The sequence below is a fragment of the Myxine glutinosa genome, chromosome 14 (genome assembly GCF_964187855.1).
Source record: "Myxine glutinosa chromosome 14, kmMyxGlut1.1, whole genome shotgun sequence".
Lineage (NCBI taxonomy): Eukaryota > Metazoa > Chordata > Myxini > Myxiniformes > Myxinidae > Myxine > Myxine glutinosa.
Window position 1 is genome coordinate 78,194,235 of NC_136274.1, and position 19,197 is coordinate 78,213,431.

Sequence of the window (19,197 nt, forward strand, 5' to 3'; positions counted from 1 at the left end):
TTTTTACCAATAGCCTTGGTACATATAGTTAAAAGGTTTCTTTCTCTGACAGATGATCAAGGCTCTGGAGTCTCGTCTTTGCACACTAGAGCAACACATCACAGAGCTTAGTGAGGCAAACAAGATGGTGGCAAACAGCAGCCTTTTCACTCAGCGAAATATGTAAGTTGTTCTTCCGAATTTTGAAGTAGCTTGGCCTATTTTGCATCCCCACTTGAACACATAGCACTGGAAACCAAAGTTCAAATCCTATATACTGTTTCACCATTGTCTCCTAATATCTTTGTTATTCATCTCCATTGTCTCCTAATATATTTGTTATGCATCTAAGATGCATTTTTGGGCCATATGTTTATTAGATTAACATATAACAAATAAATATTAATTCCATTCTGTGCAGACATCATACAGTGCATTCAGAAAGTATTCAGACCCCTTCACTTTTTTCACATTTTGTTATGCTGCAGCCTTATGCTGAAATCGTTTAAATTCATTTTTTTCCCTCATCAATCTACACTCAATACCCCATAATGACAAAGAGAAAACAGGATTTTAGAAAGTTTTGCAAATTTATTAAAAAGAAAAAACTGAAATATCACATTTACATAAGTATTCAGACCCTTTGCTATGACACTTGAAATTTAGCCCAGGTGCCTCCCATTTCTCTTGATCATCTTTGAGATGTTTCTACACCTTGATTGGAGTCTACCTGTGGTAAATTCAATTGATTGGACATGATTTGGAAAGGCACACACCTGTCTATATAAGGTCTCACAGCTGACAATGCATATCAGAGCAAAAACCAAGCCATGAGGTCGAAGGAACTGCCTGCAGAGCTCAGAGACAGGATTGTGTCGAGGCACAGATCTGGAGAAGCCTACAAAAAAAAATTCTACTGCATTGAAGGTTCCCAAGAGCACAGTGGCCTCCATAATTCTTAAATGGAAGAAGTTTGGAACAATCAGGACTCTTCCTAGAGCTGGCCGCCCGGCCAAACTGAGCAATCGGAGAAGGGCCTTGGTAAGAGAGGTGACCAAGAACCCGATGGTCAATCTGGCTGAGCTCCAGAGATCCTGTGCGGAGATGGGAGAAACTTCCAGAAGGACAACCATCACTGCAACACTCCACCGATCTGAGCTTTTTGGCCGAGTGGCCAGACGGAAGCCTCTCCTCAGTGAAAGACACATGAAAGCCCACTTGGAGTTTGCAAAAAAGCACCTAAAGGACGCTCAGACTGTGAGAAACAAGATTCTGTGGTCTGATGAAACCAAGATTGAACTGTTTGGCTTCCGTCTGTCTTCTTGGGTATGTCTGTATCAGCTTTGCACATTTGGATTTGGGGAGTTTCTCCTATTCTTCCCTGCAGATTTGCTCAAGCTTTGTCAAGTTGGATGGGGAGGGTCATTGAACAGCAATCAAGTCTTTCCACAGATTATCATTGGGATTCAAGTCTGGGCTTTGGCTGAGCCAGTCAAGGACTTTCATGTTCTTGTTGGAAGCCATTCCAGTGTTGATTTGCCTGAATGCTTGGGGTCATTGTCCTGGTGAAACAGAAATCTTCGTTACAATCTAAGGTCTTTTTCACCCTGAAGCAGGTTCTCCAAGGATTTGTTTATTTGGCTCCATTCATTGTTCCATCTATCCTTACAAGTCTCCCAGTTCCTGCCACTGAAAAACATCCCCATAGCATGATGCTGCCACCACCATGCTTCACAGTAGGGATGGTGTTAGATGGATGATGAGCTGTGACTGGTTTCCACCAGACGTAGCTTTTTGCATACAGGACAAAGAGTTCAATTTTTGTCATCAGACCACAGAATCTTTTGCCTCATGCTCTCTTTCTCATGCCTTTTTGCAAACTCCAGGCGTGCTGTCATGTGTCTTTTTCTCAGGAGTGGCTTCTGTCTGGCCACTGTCCCATAAAGCCTAGATTCCTGAAGTGCTGCAGAGACTGTTCTGTAGTTCTGTCGGAGTGGTTATTGGGTTCTTGGTCACTTCGCTAAACAAGGTCCTTCTTGCCCGGTTGCTCAGTTTGGTCGGACGACCAGCTCTAGGAAGAGTATGTGTAGTTCCATATTCTTTCCATTTCCTAATGCTGTGCTCTTGGGAACTTTCAACACCAGAAATTGTTTTATACCCTTCCCTAGATCTATGCCTCCTCACAATTCTATCTCGGAGTTCTACGGACAGTTCGTTGGACTTCGGTAGAGTTTCTGCTCTGACATGTACTGTCAACTGTGGGACCTTGTGCAGAATGTTGAATTAATTGAATTAGCCACAGATGGACTCCAATCAAGTTGTAGAGGCATCTCAAGGATGATGAAAGGAAATTGAATGTACCTGATCTCAATTTGGAGTGTCATATCAAAGGGGTTGAATACTTATTGACTCGAGACATTTCAGTTTTTATTTATTTATTAATTTTGTAAAAATTTCTATTAAAAAATCTCAATTTAATCCATTTTAAATTCAGGCTGTAATACAATAAAATGTGAAAAAGTCAAGGGGTGTGAATACTTTCTGAAGGTACTGTAGGTCAATTAATTTAAGTGGTTGGAACAACATGATTTGTGTGATGGGATGGGGTTGTTGAAGGTCAGTTAATCCTGAAGTAAGGCCAAAGTATGTTTGTAAAACAGAAAAAGTAAGGTGTAAATTCCTTTACAAAGGGTGCTTTGTTTTCCAGGCGGGCGCAAGAAGAGACGTCTGCTGACCTGCGGCAGCAGAAGCTGTACTTGGAGACACAGGTGGGCAAGGCCGAGGCACGTATACAGCAGTTGGAAGAGCGCTTGCAGCAAAGCTGGCAGGGAGCATCCGGGGCACGCCAGAGTGTCCTCTCATTGGAGGCCAAGCTTCGAGAGGTTGGAGTTAATTGCAAAGTCGTGTATCATGTTTTAGCTAATACTCTAATAATTCATCTTTATCATTTGATAATCCATGAGGATAAATCGTTGTGTACGGCAGCTGTAATAAAGGACTTTCAAAATGACGTAATCCACCCCAGAATGCTTGGTGCGCATGCACAGTAACCCCTAGTAACTGCGGTGTTCAATCAACTGTTGCTGTATGCAAATTACAAAAAAAAAAAAATCGTTACGTAATTTTTGAACGGCCACACTGGTGATGAGCAATCCGTGACCGTGTGACAAATCAGCTCATTGCCAAATAACCGTGGTGGAGGTTGACATGGATTAGAAGTGTGGAATTAATCATTTAATAGCACATTCAAAGTGTTTCCCAAACATGCAGTTCATCTTTTACGAGTGCTTTAAATTCGCGTTTCCCAGTTGGCCCGTGACTGGATTTTGTCGCAGGTCGTGGTCACAGTTCGGTCATTCTTTTGTATAATTCCTCAAGTTGTCATTTCTCAGACTATTGATGAATGTTCAACTCCTCGATTACCACATGTTTGTTTAATCAAAAGGTGTAACTTGTAACTTTTGTTTTTCTTTTAATCAAATTAAAATATTGAAGCGTTTGGCAAGCACTAATAAAATGTTTTGTTGTTACCTCTGCCACCGAAGGTGGATGGCGGTTGTGTTTTACCCCTGTCTGTTTGTCTGTTTGTGAACAAGATTTCCCAAAAGGTTGTGGACTGATTCGGACAAAATTTGGTGGAGAGGTTGGGTTTGTGACAACAAGAAGAAGAAAGAACCACCTTTAGAGGCCATTTTTCCCTGCAGAGCAGGGGTTGCCTTTTTTCGGGCACCGTGGTCCCCTTTTTGAAGCAATGTTTTACGGCCGGATGCCCTTCCTGCCACCAACCCTGTTAATCGACTATTGCGACACACAGGGAATTACCAGTGAACTGGTGCTCAATGTGCCGACCTCGGAAGGATGACAGGCTGAGTCAACCCCCCTGGTGTTAATTCAGCGATCGACCGGGATTCGAACCCAGGATCCTAGGATCCCGAGCCGGCACCCTAACCGCTAAGCCAACACCAGCCAACACCAGGCATGTGACAAGGATGAAATGATTAGATTTTGGTGAAGATCTGGATCTGATTATTGTAAAGTGATTCTTTACCGTTGAGAGATTGGGCAGGAAACTACATATAGCAGGATGTCTCAAAAAGTTGTGGACAGATTCGGCCGAAACGTGGTGGACAGGTTGGGTGTGTGACACGTCATCGTCATCATCATCGTTTATGTGTAAGCCGTGATTCAACTAATGGCTGCTTCGCCAAAAGGTGTATTTGAGGCATGGTTTTTGTGGCCGGATGACCTTCCTGACGCCACTACAGACAAGGCAGCAAGGGGATTTGCAATCAGAGTTTCCTTCTCCTAGTTGGACTGTCTACCAAGGCTAAAGAGCTCCACCTTCCCTGGTCGGATTGGTGAGTGTCACGGCAAGTCTTCACAATGGAGGGCCATGCACACTACACCTCTAGGGTACCAACCTACTCCGAGATCCTCCAGACATTTAGCCAGAGCACTCAAGAGCACTGTTACCATGGTGCACCACTAGGAGTCTGAAAGTCTTGGCAAGGGTGGAGGCTATGTGCCGGAAGGAAGGGCTTGCACACTTGGCCGTCTTTTTACTTGTAGAGCTATGCAGCAGCCGTAGCTAAAAGCAACGCGTGGTAAACCACATCACACCCTACTACTACACTAGATGGGTACACCTGCCCTGTGAAAACAAAACAAAACCCAAGCACCAAAAAAACGCAAGCACTTACCAACACAAAGCACCAAAGAAGGACAAATTGATGCGATTTTGGTGAATATTCAGGTCCACATGGGAGATTTTTCTTCACCTTTGAGTGATGGGGCCAAAAACGATATGTAGCATGATATTTCAAAAAGTTGTGGACGACTCATGGCAAAACTTGGTTGATGAGTTGGATAAGTGACGAGAACAAGCCGATGAAATTTTGGTTGATGTCCCGATCCAGATGACCTATCGGTGGAATACAAAATGTAAACTTATCAGCCTGGTGGAGTATTCTCTCTACCGAGTGCCGTTCTACTTAATTATGCTATAGCTTTTGCAGAACGGCGGTGATTAATATGTCTCTGCCGACGGAGACATCATGTGTTCAGATTGTCCGTCTGTGATAGGTTTTCGTCACCACGTTAACTTGACAACAGCTAAAGGGATCTTAGTCAAACTTGGCACAGGTATGTATAATGAGGTAAAGATGAACTGATTGGATTTTGGGGTCACGAGGTCGAAGGGAAAATGTCTTAAGTCATGTTAGGTAAAAATACTGTTACCACGATAACTTGTGAACCAGTGATGGGATTCTGACCAAATTTGGTGCACTTATGTTGAATGATGTAAAGATGAACTGATTCGATTTTGGGGTCAAAGGTCAAAGTCTGTAATAGGTCTATAACTTGAGAACGGCTGAAGTGATCTAATTAAAATTTGGTACGGGTATGTATAATGATGTAAATATTAAATTATTAGAATTTGGGGTCAAAAGGTCAAAGTCTGTAATAGGTCTATAACTTGAGAATGGCTAAAGGGATCTAATTCAAACTTGGTAGAGATATGTATAATGGTGTAAAGATTAACCGATTAGATTTTGGGTGTCCTGAGGTCAAAGGTCAGAGGTCATGCCAGGTAAAAATGCGAAAACTTGTGAACAGCTGAAAGGATTAAAATTAAAATTTGGTACAGGTATGTATAATGATATAAACATGTACTGATTAAATTTTGGGGGTCAATAGGTCAGAGGTCATGTCAGGTAAAAATGTGAAAACTTGTGAACAGCTGAAAGGATTAAAATTAAAATTTGGTACAGGTATGTATGATGATGTAAACATGTACTGATTAAATTTTGGCGGTCAATAGGTCAGAGGTCATGTCAGGTAATAATGTGCTAACTTGGGCACAGTTGAATGGATTTAAATCAAACTTGATACAAGTATTATAATGTAATGATGTGGGCGGAGGCATATCAGTCGACGTCGTGACGTCGAAGAGTGCCGTTCTAGTTCTGCAATGTTTCCCCAAGCTTTTCACGGTGAAGCGTTGTGCATTTCAATGTCCTTGCTATTGGCCCCTCTCTTTGTTTTCTGCCTTTGTGGCTGCAGGCCAGCATGGCGTTGGAGCAGGCACATGCAGAGGGCCGTAAGGAAACGACGGATCTCAGCCTGGCCATGCAGGAGAGGGACAGACAGCTGGAGGCTGAGAGACGACGTCGAGCTGATCTCGAGGAACGTTTGGTGAAACTGCAGAAAGACCTAGAAAAGACTACAGCTGAGGCAGAGGAAGAGATTGCGTCATTGACGGTACGGAGCAGAATGAGGGAAGAGCGTGACGCTGGCACGTGTAGTTGGCCTGTCGTCGGTTTTTATACGGATCTCGTTTTGACTACACATTGATTGGTATACCTCATCAAACTCGCTTATCAGTTACAAAGGAAAATTAAGAAATGAAGCATTTTGTTTTTGTCCTGACATTTACACATCACAGGGAATAACAGGCAACTTCACCACCAATGCAAATTTGTATTACAGATTGACGAGTGACGATTTATTTGAGTGGAATGAGTAATGCCTTTGCTTCAGTGGTGTTTCAGAAGCCTTTGAGCTTTGTATTCCACATTTTTTACGATCAAATTTTGTCACAATCTGTCTTTTTTATTATTTATTTATTTCTTTATATTTCCTTTTGCTTAGATTTAATGTTCTCTTTGGTTCTTTGTCTACCAGCCTCGGTGGCATAGTGGGTAGAGCATCTACTCTGAGTCTGGGAGGTCAGCGGCTTGAACCCTATAGCCTGGTCATACCAAAGACAAAAAGTGCGATTTGCTCTTGGTCATCTTCCATTTGCTTGGAAGTCAGCCATCATCACTGCATTACGTAAACAAGGTACAAAAACTGATCCCCTTCACTACAGACCTATTGGCTTACTTTCAATCATCAGCAAGGCCGTGGATATCGAGCATTGTAACTTAATATGAAGGAAACCACTTGTTACCTGCAGTTTCAGCAGGAATGTTGTAATCTGTGCAGCATACCGGCAATAATACCCATAACCCCCTCCCCTGCGAAGCAGTTGTTTTTGCTCAAATTCTTGTGGACGCAGCAGTAACATGAATTATATTGTCATTCTTGTAGGTCTGAGCGTCCTCTTCCCCCACTTTTTTCCATCCGCAATCCCTGGCAGGTCCCACTCTCATGCCACAAACCACTTGGGAAAGCATACAGCAAAGTATGGATATTGTAAAGCAGCAAAGCACAAGGCTAGCCTGATTTACCTATCGGAACAGTAACATCCAAGCACCGTTCACGAGGATAACGATGCTCTTTAGTTGTATGGATGGCAACATACAATGTGGTATAGCCAGTGGATCTTCACCTTTTTATCAACAGGGCCTGGCAAAGGTCGGTGATAAATGACCGCGGACCACCATTTGGGAACCACGTGATTAATGGTCTTTACGGTCTATACTTTCAGCACGTCATACATCTCTCATAACTTTTTACAATAATATTTTTTGGTAACTGCCTAGTTTATCTGCCTCTGATGTCATCCAACTTTAAGTACACATGAAGTTCCTGATGGAATGACTTGAAAACTCATCGTTGTACTCCATGCCGTTAAAAGAAAGAAATAAATCCTGCCGCTTGCACTGCCACGCCATGTGCCGTCATGGCGCCTAAGAACAGATCAAACCTAAGGCGAAGTGGGAGGCTCGGAGCGTGTTCTTCGCAAGTGTTTGTAAAAAAAAGATATACATGGAAAGTATAACTAGAACCCCTCGCCATATATTCACGAACATACGCAGTATGAAAGGGAACTGTTTCCGAATGCTACATACGTTCTGGTACTGTACTTGTGAATATTCATGAACAATCTATTCTTGGAGTTCCTGAACGAATTCAGACACTACAATTTAATTACTACAATAAACATGTCTCGTTTCCGAGTAAATTACAAAAGGATTGTTGAGTAAATGATGTCACTTTAAGTTGACAAAGCTACAGGTTCCATCTCAATCACGTCAAAATTAATAATGAAAAGACAAATAAAATGTCCTAACTATACCCCCTCGTAACATACATGGCCATGTGTTTTGAGCACGTTGATTTATATATTTCACTGTAAACACAATTAACAATCTCATTCTTCTCAGATACGACCCTCGAGTCCAATAATTATTAATCGAACTCTTGTGTGTGGTGTAGAGGGCGGTGGATATATAGAGGGTGGGGCCTGAACTTTGCCCGTCAATTGATGTATTCAGAGTGACAGTGCGAGTACTTTTGCTGTGTATCACCCTGACTTTCAAACGAACAACCAAGCAGCTTGTGGAGCACTCACCAAGTGACTGAAGCACTCAAGCAAGCACTCCGACGAAACGGTTATGGAACAGCTTCCTTGGCAAGCAATAGCTTATGGAAACATAGCTAACGCGTTTATTCATTTAGATTTTACAATCAAAACAAAGGTTCCCCTCGCCCCTCTCAACATGTTGTTCATTGTGGTCAGCTCAGTGTGCAGAGTGTGCAGAGTGTGCTTGAGAGCATTTAAGTGAAATGCCCTCCAGGTCTTTAAAACAGCTGTTCACCACCATCTCATATCTTTCCACATCCAAAACCTTGATCTTTTCTAACCATGATCCCACCTCCTTTAAATTTCCTGTTTTTTTTCCTGAAATCTCCTGTAGTATCCATCTTGTTTATCCCCATGTACCCTACTCTCTTCTACAGATCTCCTGGTGTCTCTGTTCCCTACTGTTGTTGTGCTTCCCTCTCTCCCCCTCTTGTCTCCCGCTCCCTTTATTATAAGTTATATGTGTTGGCTCTTGTACGATCCTCAACTAAGTATACAAAAAAAATTCAGATTCTGAAAATTTCGCCCGGATGGCCGATTATAGGGTATCCTCATTCTCGGATCTCAAAATTATTATTAGTCGTAGAAAAAAAATGGAACCCTACTTTTTTCCAATGTAATTCATTCAGATTGAAATATTGTATTAGATTGACTCAGCCTGTTCATCCTTCCGAAGTCGGCAAATTGAGTACCAGTTCACTGGTAATTCCCTGTTTGTCGTTAAAGGCGGCAAAAAGGGTTGGCGTCAGGAAGGGCATCCGGCCGTAAAACATTGCTTCAAAAAGGGGACCGAAAAACAACAACAACCACGGTTCCCGAAAAAGGCCAACCCCCGCTTTGCGGGGAAAAATGGCCTCTAAAGGTGGTTTTTATTTATCTTAAAATTCCCACGGGAATGCACACACCCCTGGACTACATTTTAAACTTACGGGAATGCCTGTGATTCCAACCGAAAGCACAGAACACAATCTCTTTCATTGAAACCAGTATCTGCACCTCCTTGGGGTATTCCAAGATGGAGATGATGACTAATCGCTGGTGCCACTCACGTAGGTTTATCACCACAGTGGGGTTCGCTCTAATTATACATACAGCTCAGTCATATGCATCCTGTTCGCTTGGTTTCTGGAAACCCCTTTTAAAAAAATCCTGGATATGCCCCTCGAGTAGATGATGCTCTCTAAGAAGTTCTGTCACTCAAGCTTTTGGGTCTCACTATCTGCCATGATCTTTCTTGGGAAAACCACATTTCCAAGCTGGCCTCCAAAGCCAGTCGCCGACTGGGCATCCTCCGTTGTGCGGTCTTTTCTCGGCATTTCTGAGCTCCTCACGTTTCATTTGTCAGTTTATGTTTTTGTGTGTAATGTGTTTGCTCTTACACGAGCCTCGACTTAGTATGAAAAAACAAATATGCCATATATATTTATATACAGTGCATTCAGAAAGTATTCAGACCCCTTCATTTTTTTCACATTTTGTTATGTTGCAGCCTTGTGCTGAAATCGTTTAAATTTACTTTTTCCCTCATCAATCTACACTCAATACCCCATAATGACAAAGAGAAAACAGGATTTTAGAAAGTTTTGCAAATTTATTATAAAGAAAAAACGGAAATATCACATTTACATAAGTATTCATACCCTTTGCTATGACACTTGAAATTTTGCTCAGGTGCCTCCCATTTCTCGATCATCTTTGAGATGTTTCTACACCTTGATTGGAGTCCACCTGCAACATAACAAAATGTGAAAAAAGTGATGGGGTCTGAATACTTTCTGAATGCACTGTGTGTGTGTGTGTGTGTGTGTGTGTGTGTGTGTGTGTGTGTGTGTGTGTGTGTGTGTGTGTGTGTGTGTGTGTGTGTGTGTGTGTGTGTGTGTATATACATACATACATACATACATATACACACACACACACACACACTTGTTCCATTGAATATCGGTCCGTCAGGTTTCACTATCGTGGGGGGGGGGCGGTGGTGCGAGTGGCCGTTAATAAAAATAAAACATTTCTAGGATTACTCCACAGACCGGTAGCTTTCCTTCCGCATACAGGCAGAATCTCTAAGATAGGCCACCGTATTGAAGGACTGAAGTTGAGAGCACTATTGGACAGTCAGGAAGTTTATTGTACAGTCAAGACTTGTGGTTGGTGACTATTAATTGGTTACTGGATGATGTACAAATTGGTATGGCTGCGGAGTGGTGAACAGCAGAAAGGGATTGAGGATTGTGATTAGAGAGAGCTATTTTGAACCATGCAGTCCCTGTTTTGGATGATGTAATTATAACTCCCTCTTCAAGATTGAGGATTGTGATGTAGCTCCATTTTCGACTCTTGCTTTGCTTTGTCCCCATTCCCCCTCTTTCTGCAGGCAAGTCGAGAGGGGATCCAAAAAAAGTTTGACACCCTCCGTGAAAGCTGCTCTGTAAGTAAAAGATTTGTTTATTTACTTTAATCAGGAGTTTCACCAAGTTATGCCAGCTTACAAAGTAATAACTGTTCTTTTTGTTGTCGGAGCAGTGAGATTGCTCTATGTGGATTTGATTATGAGGTACCGGGAGTACCGTACCCTCTTGTATATTTTACGGATTATTCTTTTTTCTTTTTTTCCCCTCATTTTTTCACCTTTATTTGATTTTAAATTTGTTTTCTCCGCAACTACTTTAGCTATTGACACGAAACTCTCAACATTGGAGTGCCTACTCATGGACATTTTAAAAATGATAACTATGATGTGGTGTGGCAGCCGTGTTGGAAACGAGGAAAAACTTTCATCATCTTCTCTGGAACTGCTGTACGAAAAATTTTTGAAACTTGGCACATGTCAGGAACTGTATTGGGAACAACATTTGATAACAATGATGTGATTGGTGCTTTAAAAAATTTTTTTTTATGTTGAAGGCTCTGGGCATGGACTATATAGCCCTCATCGAGGCCAGGCCTTAAATAAAAGAGAAGAAAAGTGTATGATGAAGAGTGTATGATGTTTGTTGGCAAGAAAGAGAGATTGAAGCGAGCCCATACGCGATAGTTTGAGTGAGACAGAAGGTAAGACCAGCAATCCTGACACGGAGAGTGTACGATGATACCGGGCACCGCTTTAACGCTCCTAAGTCCAAAGTCCAGTACTACTACCCTGGGCAGTTGCTGTCGACAACCTATTATCTAATGTATTATGATGTCATAATTAGATGCGTCAAATTCTTTATCTGATCATTACAAAAAAAATTCAGGGTCATCTACGGAGAAACTTGTTGAGGGAATTACATTGATGATGTCATCATTGATGTGGTATGGCAGCCAAATTTTCTTAAGTAATCTTCTCAAATGGCTGAAAAGATCGATGTGAAACTTTACTTATGATCGACTACCCATGTGGAACAAAGTCTGATAACTATGACATTGTCGATGATGTAGTTTTGCAGCCATATTGGATTTTAATGAAAAGTTTAAAAAACCTGTCTCTCAAACCGGTAAACCGATCAACGCGAAACTTTGTATGTCATCGAATAGGTATGAGGATGAAAGTTTGATCACTAAAGCGTTATTGGTCACGTGGTTTGGTAGCCATATTGGATTGAACATAAAAAAATTTTTTTTAAATCTTCTCCAGGATGGCTGAACAGATCGATGTCAAACCAAGCAGCCAACTAGCCTTGGGGGATATTGGACGTAAATTTTATCCTCATGGGTCACATGATCCGGCAGCCATGTTGCATCAAAGGGAAAAAAATATTATTTCTTTCAAACCGCTAAGCCACTAAAGTCAAATTTTACAAGTATGATCTTTTGGTCCAGGGGAAAATACATCTTTAAAATTGCAAAAAATTGCATGGTCTGGCAGGCAACCAGAATCTTTTGAAATATTTGAAGAAACCCCACAATTTTATCTTTTCCAGAATGTCTTACAAGATCAATGTGAAACTTCACACATGATCAACGATTGTTTTGAAATAGCTACCTACAGTCATGGCCAAAAAATATTGGCACCCTTGCACTTTTTTAAAATAACTGAAAACTTTCTCTAAAAATAAGTTGAAATTGACAAAGGTATTTGGTCTCCACAATTATTTATTTCACTGTTAATATTACAGAACCTTTGTTTTTGATTTAGAACTTAATATATACTTTTAAATCATAAAATAAAAAGAAATGGCATCGACAAAATTATTGACACCCTTGACAATATTTGATAGCACACACAGCATTTGGACAAAATAACTGCAGTCAAGCACTTCCTATAGCCATGAATGAGCTTTGCCCACCTCTCTGCTGGTAGTTTGTCCCACTCTTCTTGTGTAAACTGCTCCAGTTCTCCCAGGTTTGAAGGGTGCCTTCTCCCAACTGCTGTTTTCAGATCTCCCCACAGGTGTTCAATGGGATTTAGATCTGGACTCGTTGCAGGCCACTTCAGAACAGTCCAGCGTTTTCTCTTGAACCATTCCTAGGTGCTTTTTGAAGTGTGTTTGGGGTCATTGTCCTGCTGCAAGAGCCATGACCTTCGACGGAGACCAAGCTTTCTGACACTGGGTTGAACATTGCGCTCCAAAATGCCTTGGTAATCTCCTGATTTCATGATGTCATGCACACATTCAAGGTACCCTGTGCCAGAGGTAGCACAGCAACCCCAGAACATCACTGAACCTCCTCCATGTTTCACTGTAGGGAAGGTGTTCTTTTCTTTGAAGGCTTCATTTTGTTTTCTGAAAACGTAGAGATGATGTGCTTTACCAAAAAGCTCTAATTTTGTCTCATCTGTCCACAGGACATTCTCCCAGAAGGATTTTGGCTTGTTCAGGTGTGTTTTGTCAAACTCCATTCAGGCTTTCTTAGCAGTGGGAGCCTCCTTGGTCTCCTACGATAGAACCCCCTTTCATTGAGTTGGCGACGGATGGTGTGAGTTGAAACTGTTGTACCTTGTGTCTGAAGGCCAGCTTGAATCTGTTTGGCAGTTGATTGAGGTGCTTTCTCCACCAGTCAAACAATCCTTTGCTGCAATCTTCGATCACGTTTTCTCTCGCGGCCACGTCCAGGGAAGTTGGCTCCTGTGCCATGGGTCTTAAACTTCCTGATAACATTGCGTACGGTGGACACAAGAACATCAACGTCTCTGGAGATGGACTTGTAGCCTTGAGATTGTAAAATGCTTGGCTACCATCTTGTGTCTGACCTCCTCATACAATTCTCTGGGTTTCTTTCTTTTCTCCATGATCATTGCGGAACACACAGTGACACAAAACAGCAGAATGACTCCTTTTCTCTATTTAAACTGGTTGAATGAGTGATTTTTATATTGCAGACACCTGCAACTCACCATAGGTGAGTTCAATTCCAAAGTAAAGGAGAATCACCTGCTTGAAATCTAATTATTTCTAACAACTTCTAAAAGGTGCCAATAATATTGCCCATGCCATTTTAGGATTTCTGTGTGGAATAAGTTAAGATTTAGTATTTTTTTCAGCTTTTTTAATTTTGTTCCACTGCAAACCAAAGAAATACAAATGTGGATACCAAAATATTTTTCAATTTCAACAATTTTCTGGAAGAAATGGTGCATTATTGGAAAAAAGTGCAAGGGTGCCAATCTTTTTGGCCACAACTGTATATAAAACAGTGTGTGTTTGTACATTTATCTGGCCCCCCTTCATAAGGGTGACTTGAGTAGGGTTTTAAAGGCCAATATTTTAACATGACTGTGTGTTCACTTCGGTCAAAAGACCATGAGGACCCAGAAGACCCGATGACAAAAGACCCATAAGAAGGGTAACAAGGAAAAGAGCAGAGATTGCAAACCCTTGCCAGGATGTATTTTCAGTGGTTTTAAGGCTTTTGTGTTAAAACAAATATGGCGGCCGAACCACCTGACCGATGACATTATTATTTTTTCTAAACTAGTTTATTCCTAGATTATGCTCAAGATTATGCTAACCCCCGCTCTAGCAGGGAAAGTGGCCTTTAAAATGCATGTTGTTGTTGTTGTATTATGCTCAAGAAATTTCATCTTGATCGGATGAAGTTTTGTGCTTGTCGAATTATGACGTCATAATGGAGGCACCTATGACATCATTATTAACATATTTTATTCCCCATAAAGAGTTCTTTACCCATGTCTCAATTTTTTCTATTCAGCACTTTCCGAGATATGGAGGTGCAAAGTTTTTAGATTTTTATAAGATGCGGCCGAACCACGTCACCTATGACGTTATAATTATCATTAAAAAATTATACAGGTGGAGTTGCACCTATGGTGAAAATTTCCTGTCAATTGGACCAACGGTTGCAGAGAAAATCATATTTATTCTGTGCGGACAAGCAAACAAACAGACAAACTGACTCAAATGCAATACCTTCTCCTCTGGCGAGGGTAATTACGTCTCTTCTATTGGAATTGTAGACAGTGCCTTGCAAACCGAGCCCCAGGGCAGTGTACAGAAGCGTTTTATTTTTAAATAACAATAAACACAGAGCGCAGGGAAGTGAAATTCACTGCACATGATGTGCAAGGCGCACCGAGGAAAACGAATGTTCATTTATGTCCATAGGATGTCTAATAAACAAGATACATACTGTGTGAGCACACCTGACGCCAGGCCAAGACTGAAGTCTTTGGCACGCTCATGAGGCTGTACCGTCAAAACAAAAAGTCCCAGAAGATAAAGAAAATAAGGCCACATTTGTGCATGTTTTAAAATAATGATTTTCTTGATACGAAACATTACATCTCCCAGTCTCCTTGAATATTTCGAATAAAATAACTCCAACCTGTCATTTTTGACGGGCCTTTATCCACATGGTTTGATAATTTAAAAGTTTTTTAAAAATTATTTTGAATCTGGATTATTTTGTTGAATTTTTAAATTCAGTTTTATAAAGAGGACGTCATGGGTCACATATCTGATCCAAGTGGGGCAGCTTGGAAACCCCGTCATAACTGCACATAGTTATAAAGTGTCACGTATATAAAGTATTATTATTAATGTTTCGAGTTGCACAAATTGCATTTGAAGTTATGGGTGTAGTGCTTGGACTAATTAGCTCACCTGACCACCTAATTGTAACAGCTTTATTATCCCCTGTTGGACCTGTCCGAAACAAGGGCTTATGGAGTTGGTGTCGTCCAAGTGTCCGCAACCATATCTTGGAGATGTATGGACTGATTTTGTTCATACTTGGCACAAAGACGACACATGACGGTTATACGTACGTGCATCATTTTGTTTCACGATGGGATCAAATATGGCCAACTGGTGGCCATTTTAGTTGTAAAAAACCTGATGTTGAACACGTCCTCAACAATTTCTCGGACATGCATTTGCCAATGTTGTTTAAACTTGGGTGCACAGATCATGAATTATGGCTTACATATGTAGGTCCTTTTTTTTCGAGATCAGATCCAAGACGGCCGAGTGGTGGCCATTTTGTACTTAAACGTTTCTCCAACAATTTATCAGACATGCATGGTCCGATTTTGTTCAACCTTGGCACACGCACAGTACATGATGGCAAACACGGGCACCTCACTTTATTTTGCGATCTAATCAAAGATGGCCGCCTGGTAGACTGCCTCCGTTTTAGTTGTAAACTAGAACAACACTCATCGACGTCACGACGTCGACCAATATGCCTGCGCCCAAATGATTACATAATTATAATGCTTGTACCAAGTTTGATTTAAATTCATTCAGCTGTTCTCAAGTTATCACATGTTTACCTAACATTACCTCTGACCTTTGACCTCTTGACCCCAAAATTTAATCCATTCATGTTTACATCATTATACATACATGTACCAGTTTTAATTTAAATCCCTTCAGCTGTTCACAAGTTAGCACATTTTTACCTGCATGGCCTTTGACCTCAGGACCCCACAATCTGATCAGTTAATATTTACATCATTATACATATCTGTACCAAGTTTGAACTCGATCACTTCAGCCGTTCCCAAGTTATAGACCTATTACAGACTTTGACCTTTGACCCAAAAATCTAATCAGTTAATCTTTGCATCATCATACATACCTGTAAATCATAAATCATCATTATACATACCCGGACGGACAACCTGAAAACATAATGCCCACGTCGTCTTCCTCGGCGGAGGCATAAAAAAACCCGATATTGAACACGTTTTCAGCCTTTTCTCGGACATGCATGTACCAATCTTGTTCAAACTTTGCACACAGATAATGAATGATTGCTTACATATGTGCGTCATTTTCTCCCGAGATCAGATCCAATATGGCCGACTGGCATCCATTGTTAGCTTAACGTGTCCCCAACTACGTATTGAAAACGCATGGACCGATTTTCTTCAAACTTGGCACAAAGCCTATTGGCTTTGTTCTTTGCTTCATACAAACTCATACATTCATACAAGTGCTTTGAGTTTTGCCTGTTCATACATGAGTATACATATGCAGAAGATTTTGTTTCGTCATCCGACCAAAGATGTCCGACTGACGGCGTTTAACTCCGCACAGCAAAATTACTAAAACCACTGTGGGGACTATGACATTTTACGTCTTTTTCTTGTTTGGTTGTTGATTTATTTGATTCAGTTATCTGTTCATGTGTCATACTGTAGTTTAAATGTGGCACATTAAATGTGATAAGCAAAATACAAAAACTGGTAATCGATAGTAAATGTCCTCTCGTTTTAATCACAATGATTGTTAAATATTTGGTTATCCCTAACTACAACCAACTTCTTGAAAAGCATTAGGGGGGAATCACATGTTTGCATTTGCCATTTGTGCACATGTTGATTTTTGTGACTTGTGCTAGATTCCTACATCTGTCATCCAGGTTTCCTTTACATTATCGTATGTTTAAAACGGAAATGGCAGAAACGTTAAATATTCCTGCTGACATCACTACTGTAATTCTCTTTTGTGACCTGTATAGTGTTGGATAGTGAAATAAGAACTGCTTTTGTGACTTCACTAAAGGAATTGTCAGGAAACAAATCTCCGAAAGAAAACTTGCACGCAATATATATATATTTTTTTGTAAAATGTTGGCAGGTGGTTACTGAGATGGAGAAGCAACTCGCAGAACTAAGTCAGGAGAATGCCTCTCTAAGCCGACAAAACGTTATGCTGAGTAAACAGCTGGAGGAGCTGAAAGGAATGAACGAACGTGAACGAAGATGCGCAGCTTCAGACATCGCAGCCCTGCGCGAAGAACTGACTACCCGAGACGTGACCATTTCCAAACATGAGCTGGTTAGACCTTTTTGACAACATTCTTGTTGTTTTGTGAGATGATGCCAGCCGATAGAGGAGCCTATAATGTATTATATGCGGTAACGTATTGTATGTATTCTCAATAACTGTTGTATTCAGACTATGAATATGCTCAAAATGACGTGCACTGAGCTGGAGCAGCAAATAGGGGACCTTGAGACACTCAATGCGGACCTGGCAGCCCGTGAGCATTGCTCGGAGGAACAGAGAAGTGCAGCAGAGGAGGAGCGCAATTGCAAGGCGCAGCGTTTGCATGAGATGCAGCACTTTCTGGAAGCAGAGAAACAGGCAAGGTGTGCAAAGATGTACAATACAAATCGATTGTCTGATGTGAATTTTTTAATTTGGCAAATCATGTCGCAAAGGTGTTGATGGGACAATTCTTATTCCAGGCTCCGAGCTGAGCAGAAGGCTGTGGAAGCACGACGAGCAGTGGATCTTGCTGTGCGAGAACACAAGGCTGAAACAACAGCACTGCAGAGCTCTGCAAAAGAACATCGTCTCAAGGCTGAGAACCTGTCTGAGACTGTGAGGAATGCATCTAAGATAGCCTTTTATTTACTGCTACCTGTTGCAATTTTCAAAACTGAATGGCATGTTGTGTTGAATTCTACACTTGTTTGATGTACATATTAACATTAAATGATTCTGTATAAAACCGATGGTGAAGAAAGACCCGCTTTTTCAGCAAGCATGCTGTACATCTGAAGAATCATATACAATATATATATATATATATATATTGTCCTGTCACCAGCGATGAAGACCGCTGGATGACGAATAGCCGAACATTTTTACAACCGAGGCGGCAGCCAAATTTTTGGCGGTATTTTTCCACGCGTGGGAATGACGGGATGCGAGACGTTTATCTGACGAAACACACGGGTTTATTCCGAAACCACAAACAAGTAAACACGACAATGAATTGATAATATCAAACGATTTAATAACAAAATAAAGCAAGACAAAATAAATATTGAGGTAAACTAATTGAAATTTCTACTTTGAGGATCCTCCATCCAGACACAAAAACAGACGAGGGGAAAGATAATAAAAATAAAATATTCCGTTTTTAGTGCCACCACTTGATCTGGCCTCAAGTGGCCCTTTTTGAGGATAGTGGTGGTGACGAGGCTCAGAGCACCCCCCACTCGAGAAGCACCAAAGATGGCGCCGAAGGCGCCAAGGGTCGTGAGACAAGTTGTCGTGAAGACGGCCCTCTTTCTTTTTGGTCCCTCAAGGTTCTCTTTCCTCCTCCTCTTGGGAAAGACAGCATGGCCCCCAGCTCTCTGGTGAGCCCAGCAGTCCCAAGCTCGCTGTGATTGCCACACAAAATGTTCTCGTCCGAGAGAATACAATAATGGCCAGCTTCTTGTCCAACAAGCCGAGCGAGAGAAAGACACAGACAGACAGAGAGACACGCACTCTTCTTCTTTCTCTTGAGAGCCAATCACACAACGTCCCTCTGAGTTCGCCCCGCTCACAACCTCTGGGCTAATCATGTCCCTCAAGGGTGTGTCCTGTTTCCTTTTAGGAATTTCCCCCGTTCAGTGTACTCGCTCTGCCACGAGCTTCAACTATGTTTTATTTTTGCGAAAACTTGTCACAATGTAACATGTTTGATTGTAACAGACAAATTGTATTGCTTTACCACAC

General features: G+C 41.4%; 1 protein-coding gene across 6 annotated transcripts in view; it reads left to right on the forward strand.

Moving 5' to 3' along the window:
- CIT (citron rho-interacting serine/threonine kinase) overlaps positions 1 to 19,197 on the forward strand; it is a 183,776-nt gene that overhangs the window by 119,835 nt on the left and 44,744 nt on the right. For all 6 annotated transcript variants that reach the window (XM_078768329.1, XM_078768330.1, XM_078768331.1 and 3 more), the window contains 7 exons: positions 53 to 162; positions 2,687 to 2,861; positions 6,043 to 6,240; positions 10,668 to 10,721; positions 17,320 to 17,520; positions 17,641 to 17,834; positions 17,934 to 18,069. In XM_078768329.1, the coding sequence (XP_078624455.1) occupies positions 53 to 162; positions 2,687 to 2,861; positions 6,043 to 6,240; positions 10,668 to 10,721; positions 17,320 to 17,520; positions 17,641 to 17,834; positions 17,934 to 18,069 (1,068 nt within the window). The remainder of the gene's footprint in view (positions 1 to 52; positions 163 to 2,686; positions 2,862 to 6,042; positions 6,241 to 10,667; positions 10,722 to 17,319; positions 17,521 to 17,640; positions 17,835 to 17,933; positions 18,070 to 19,197) is intronic.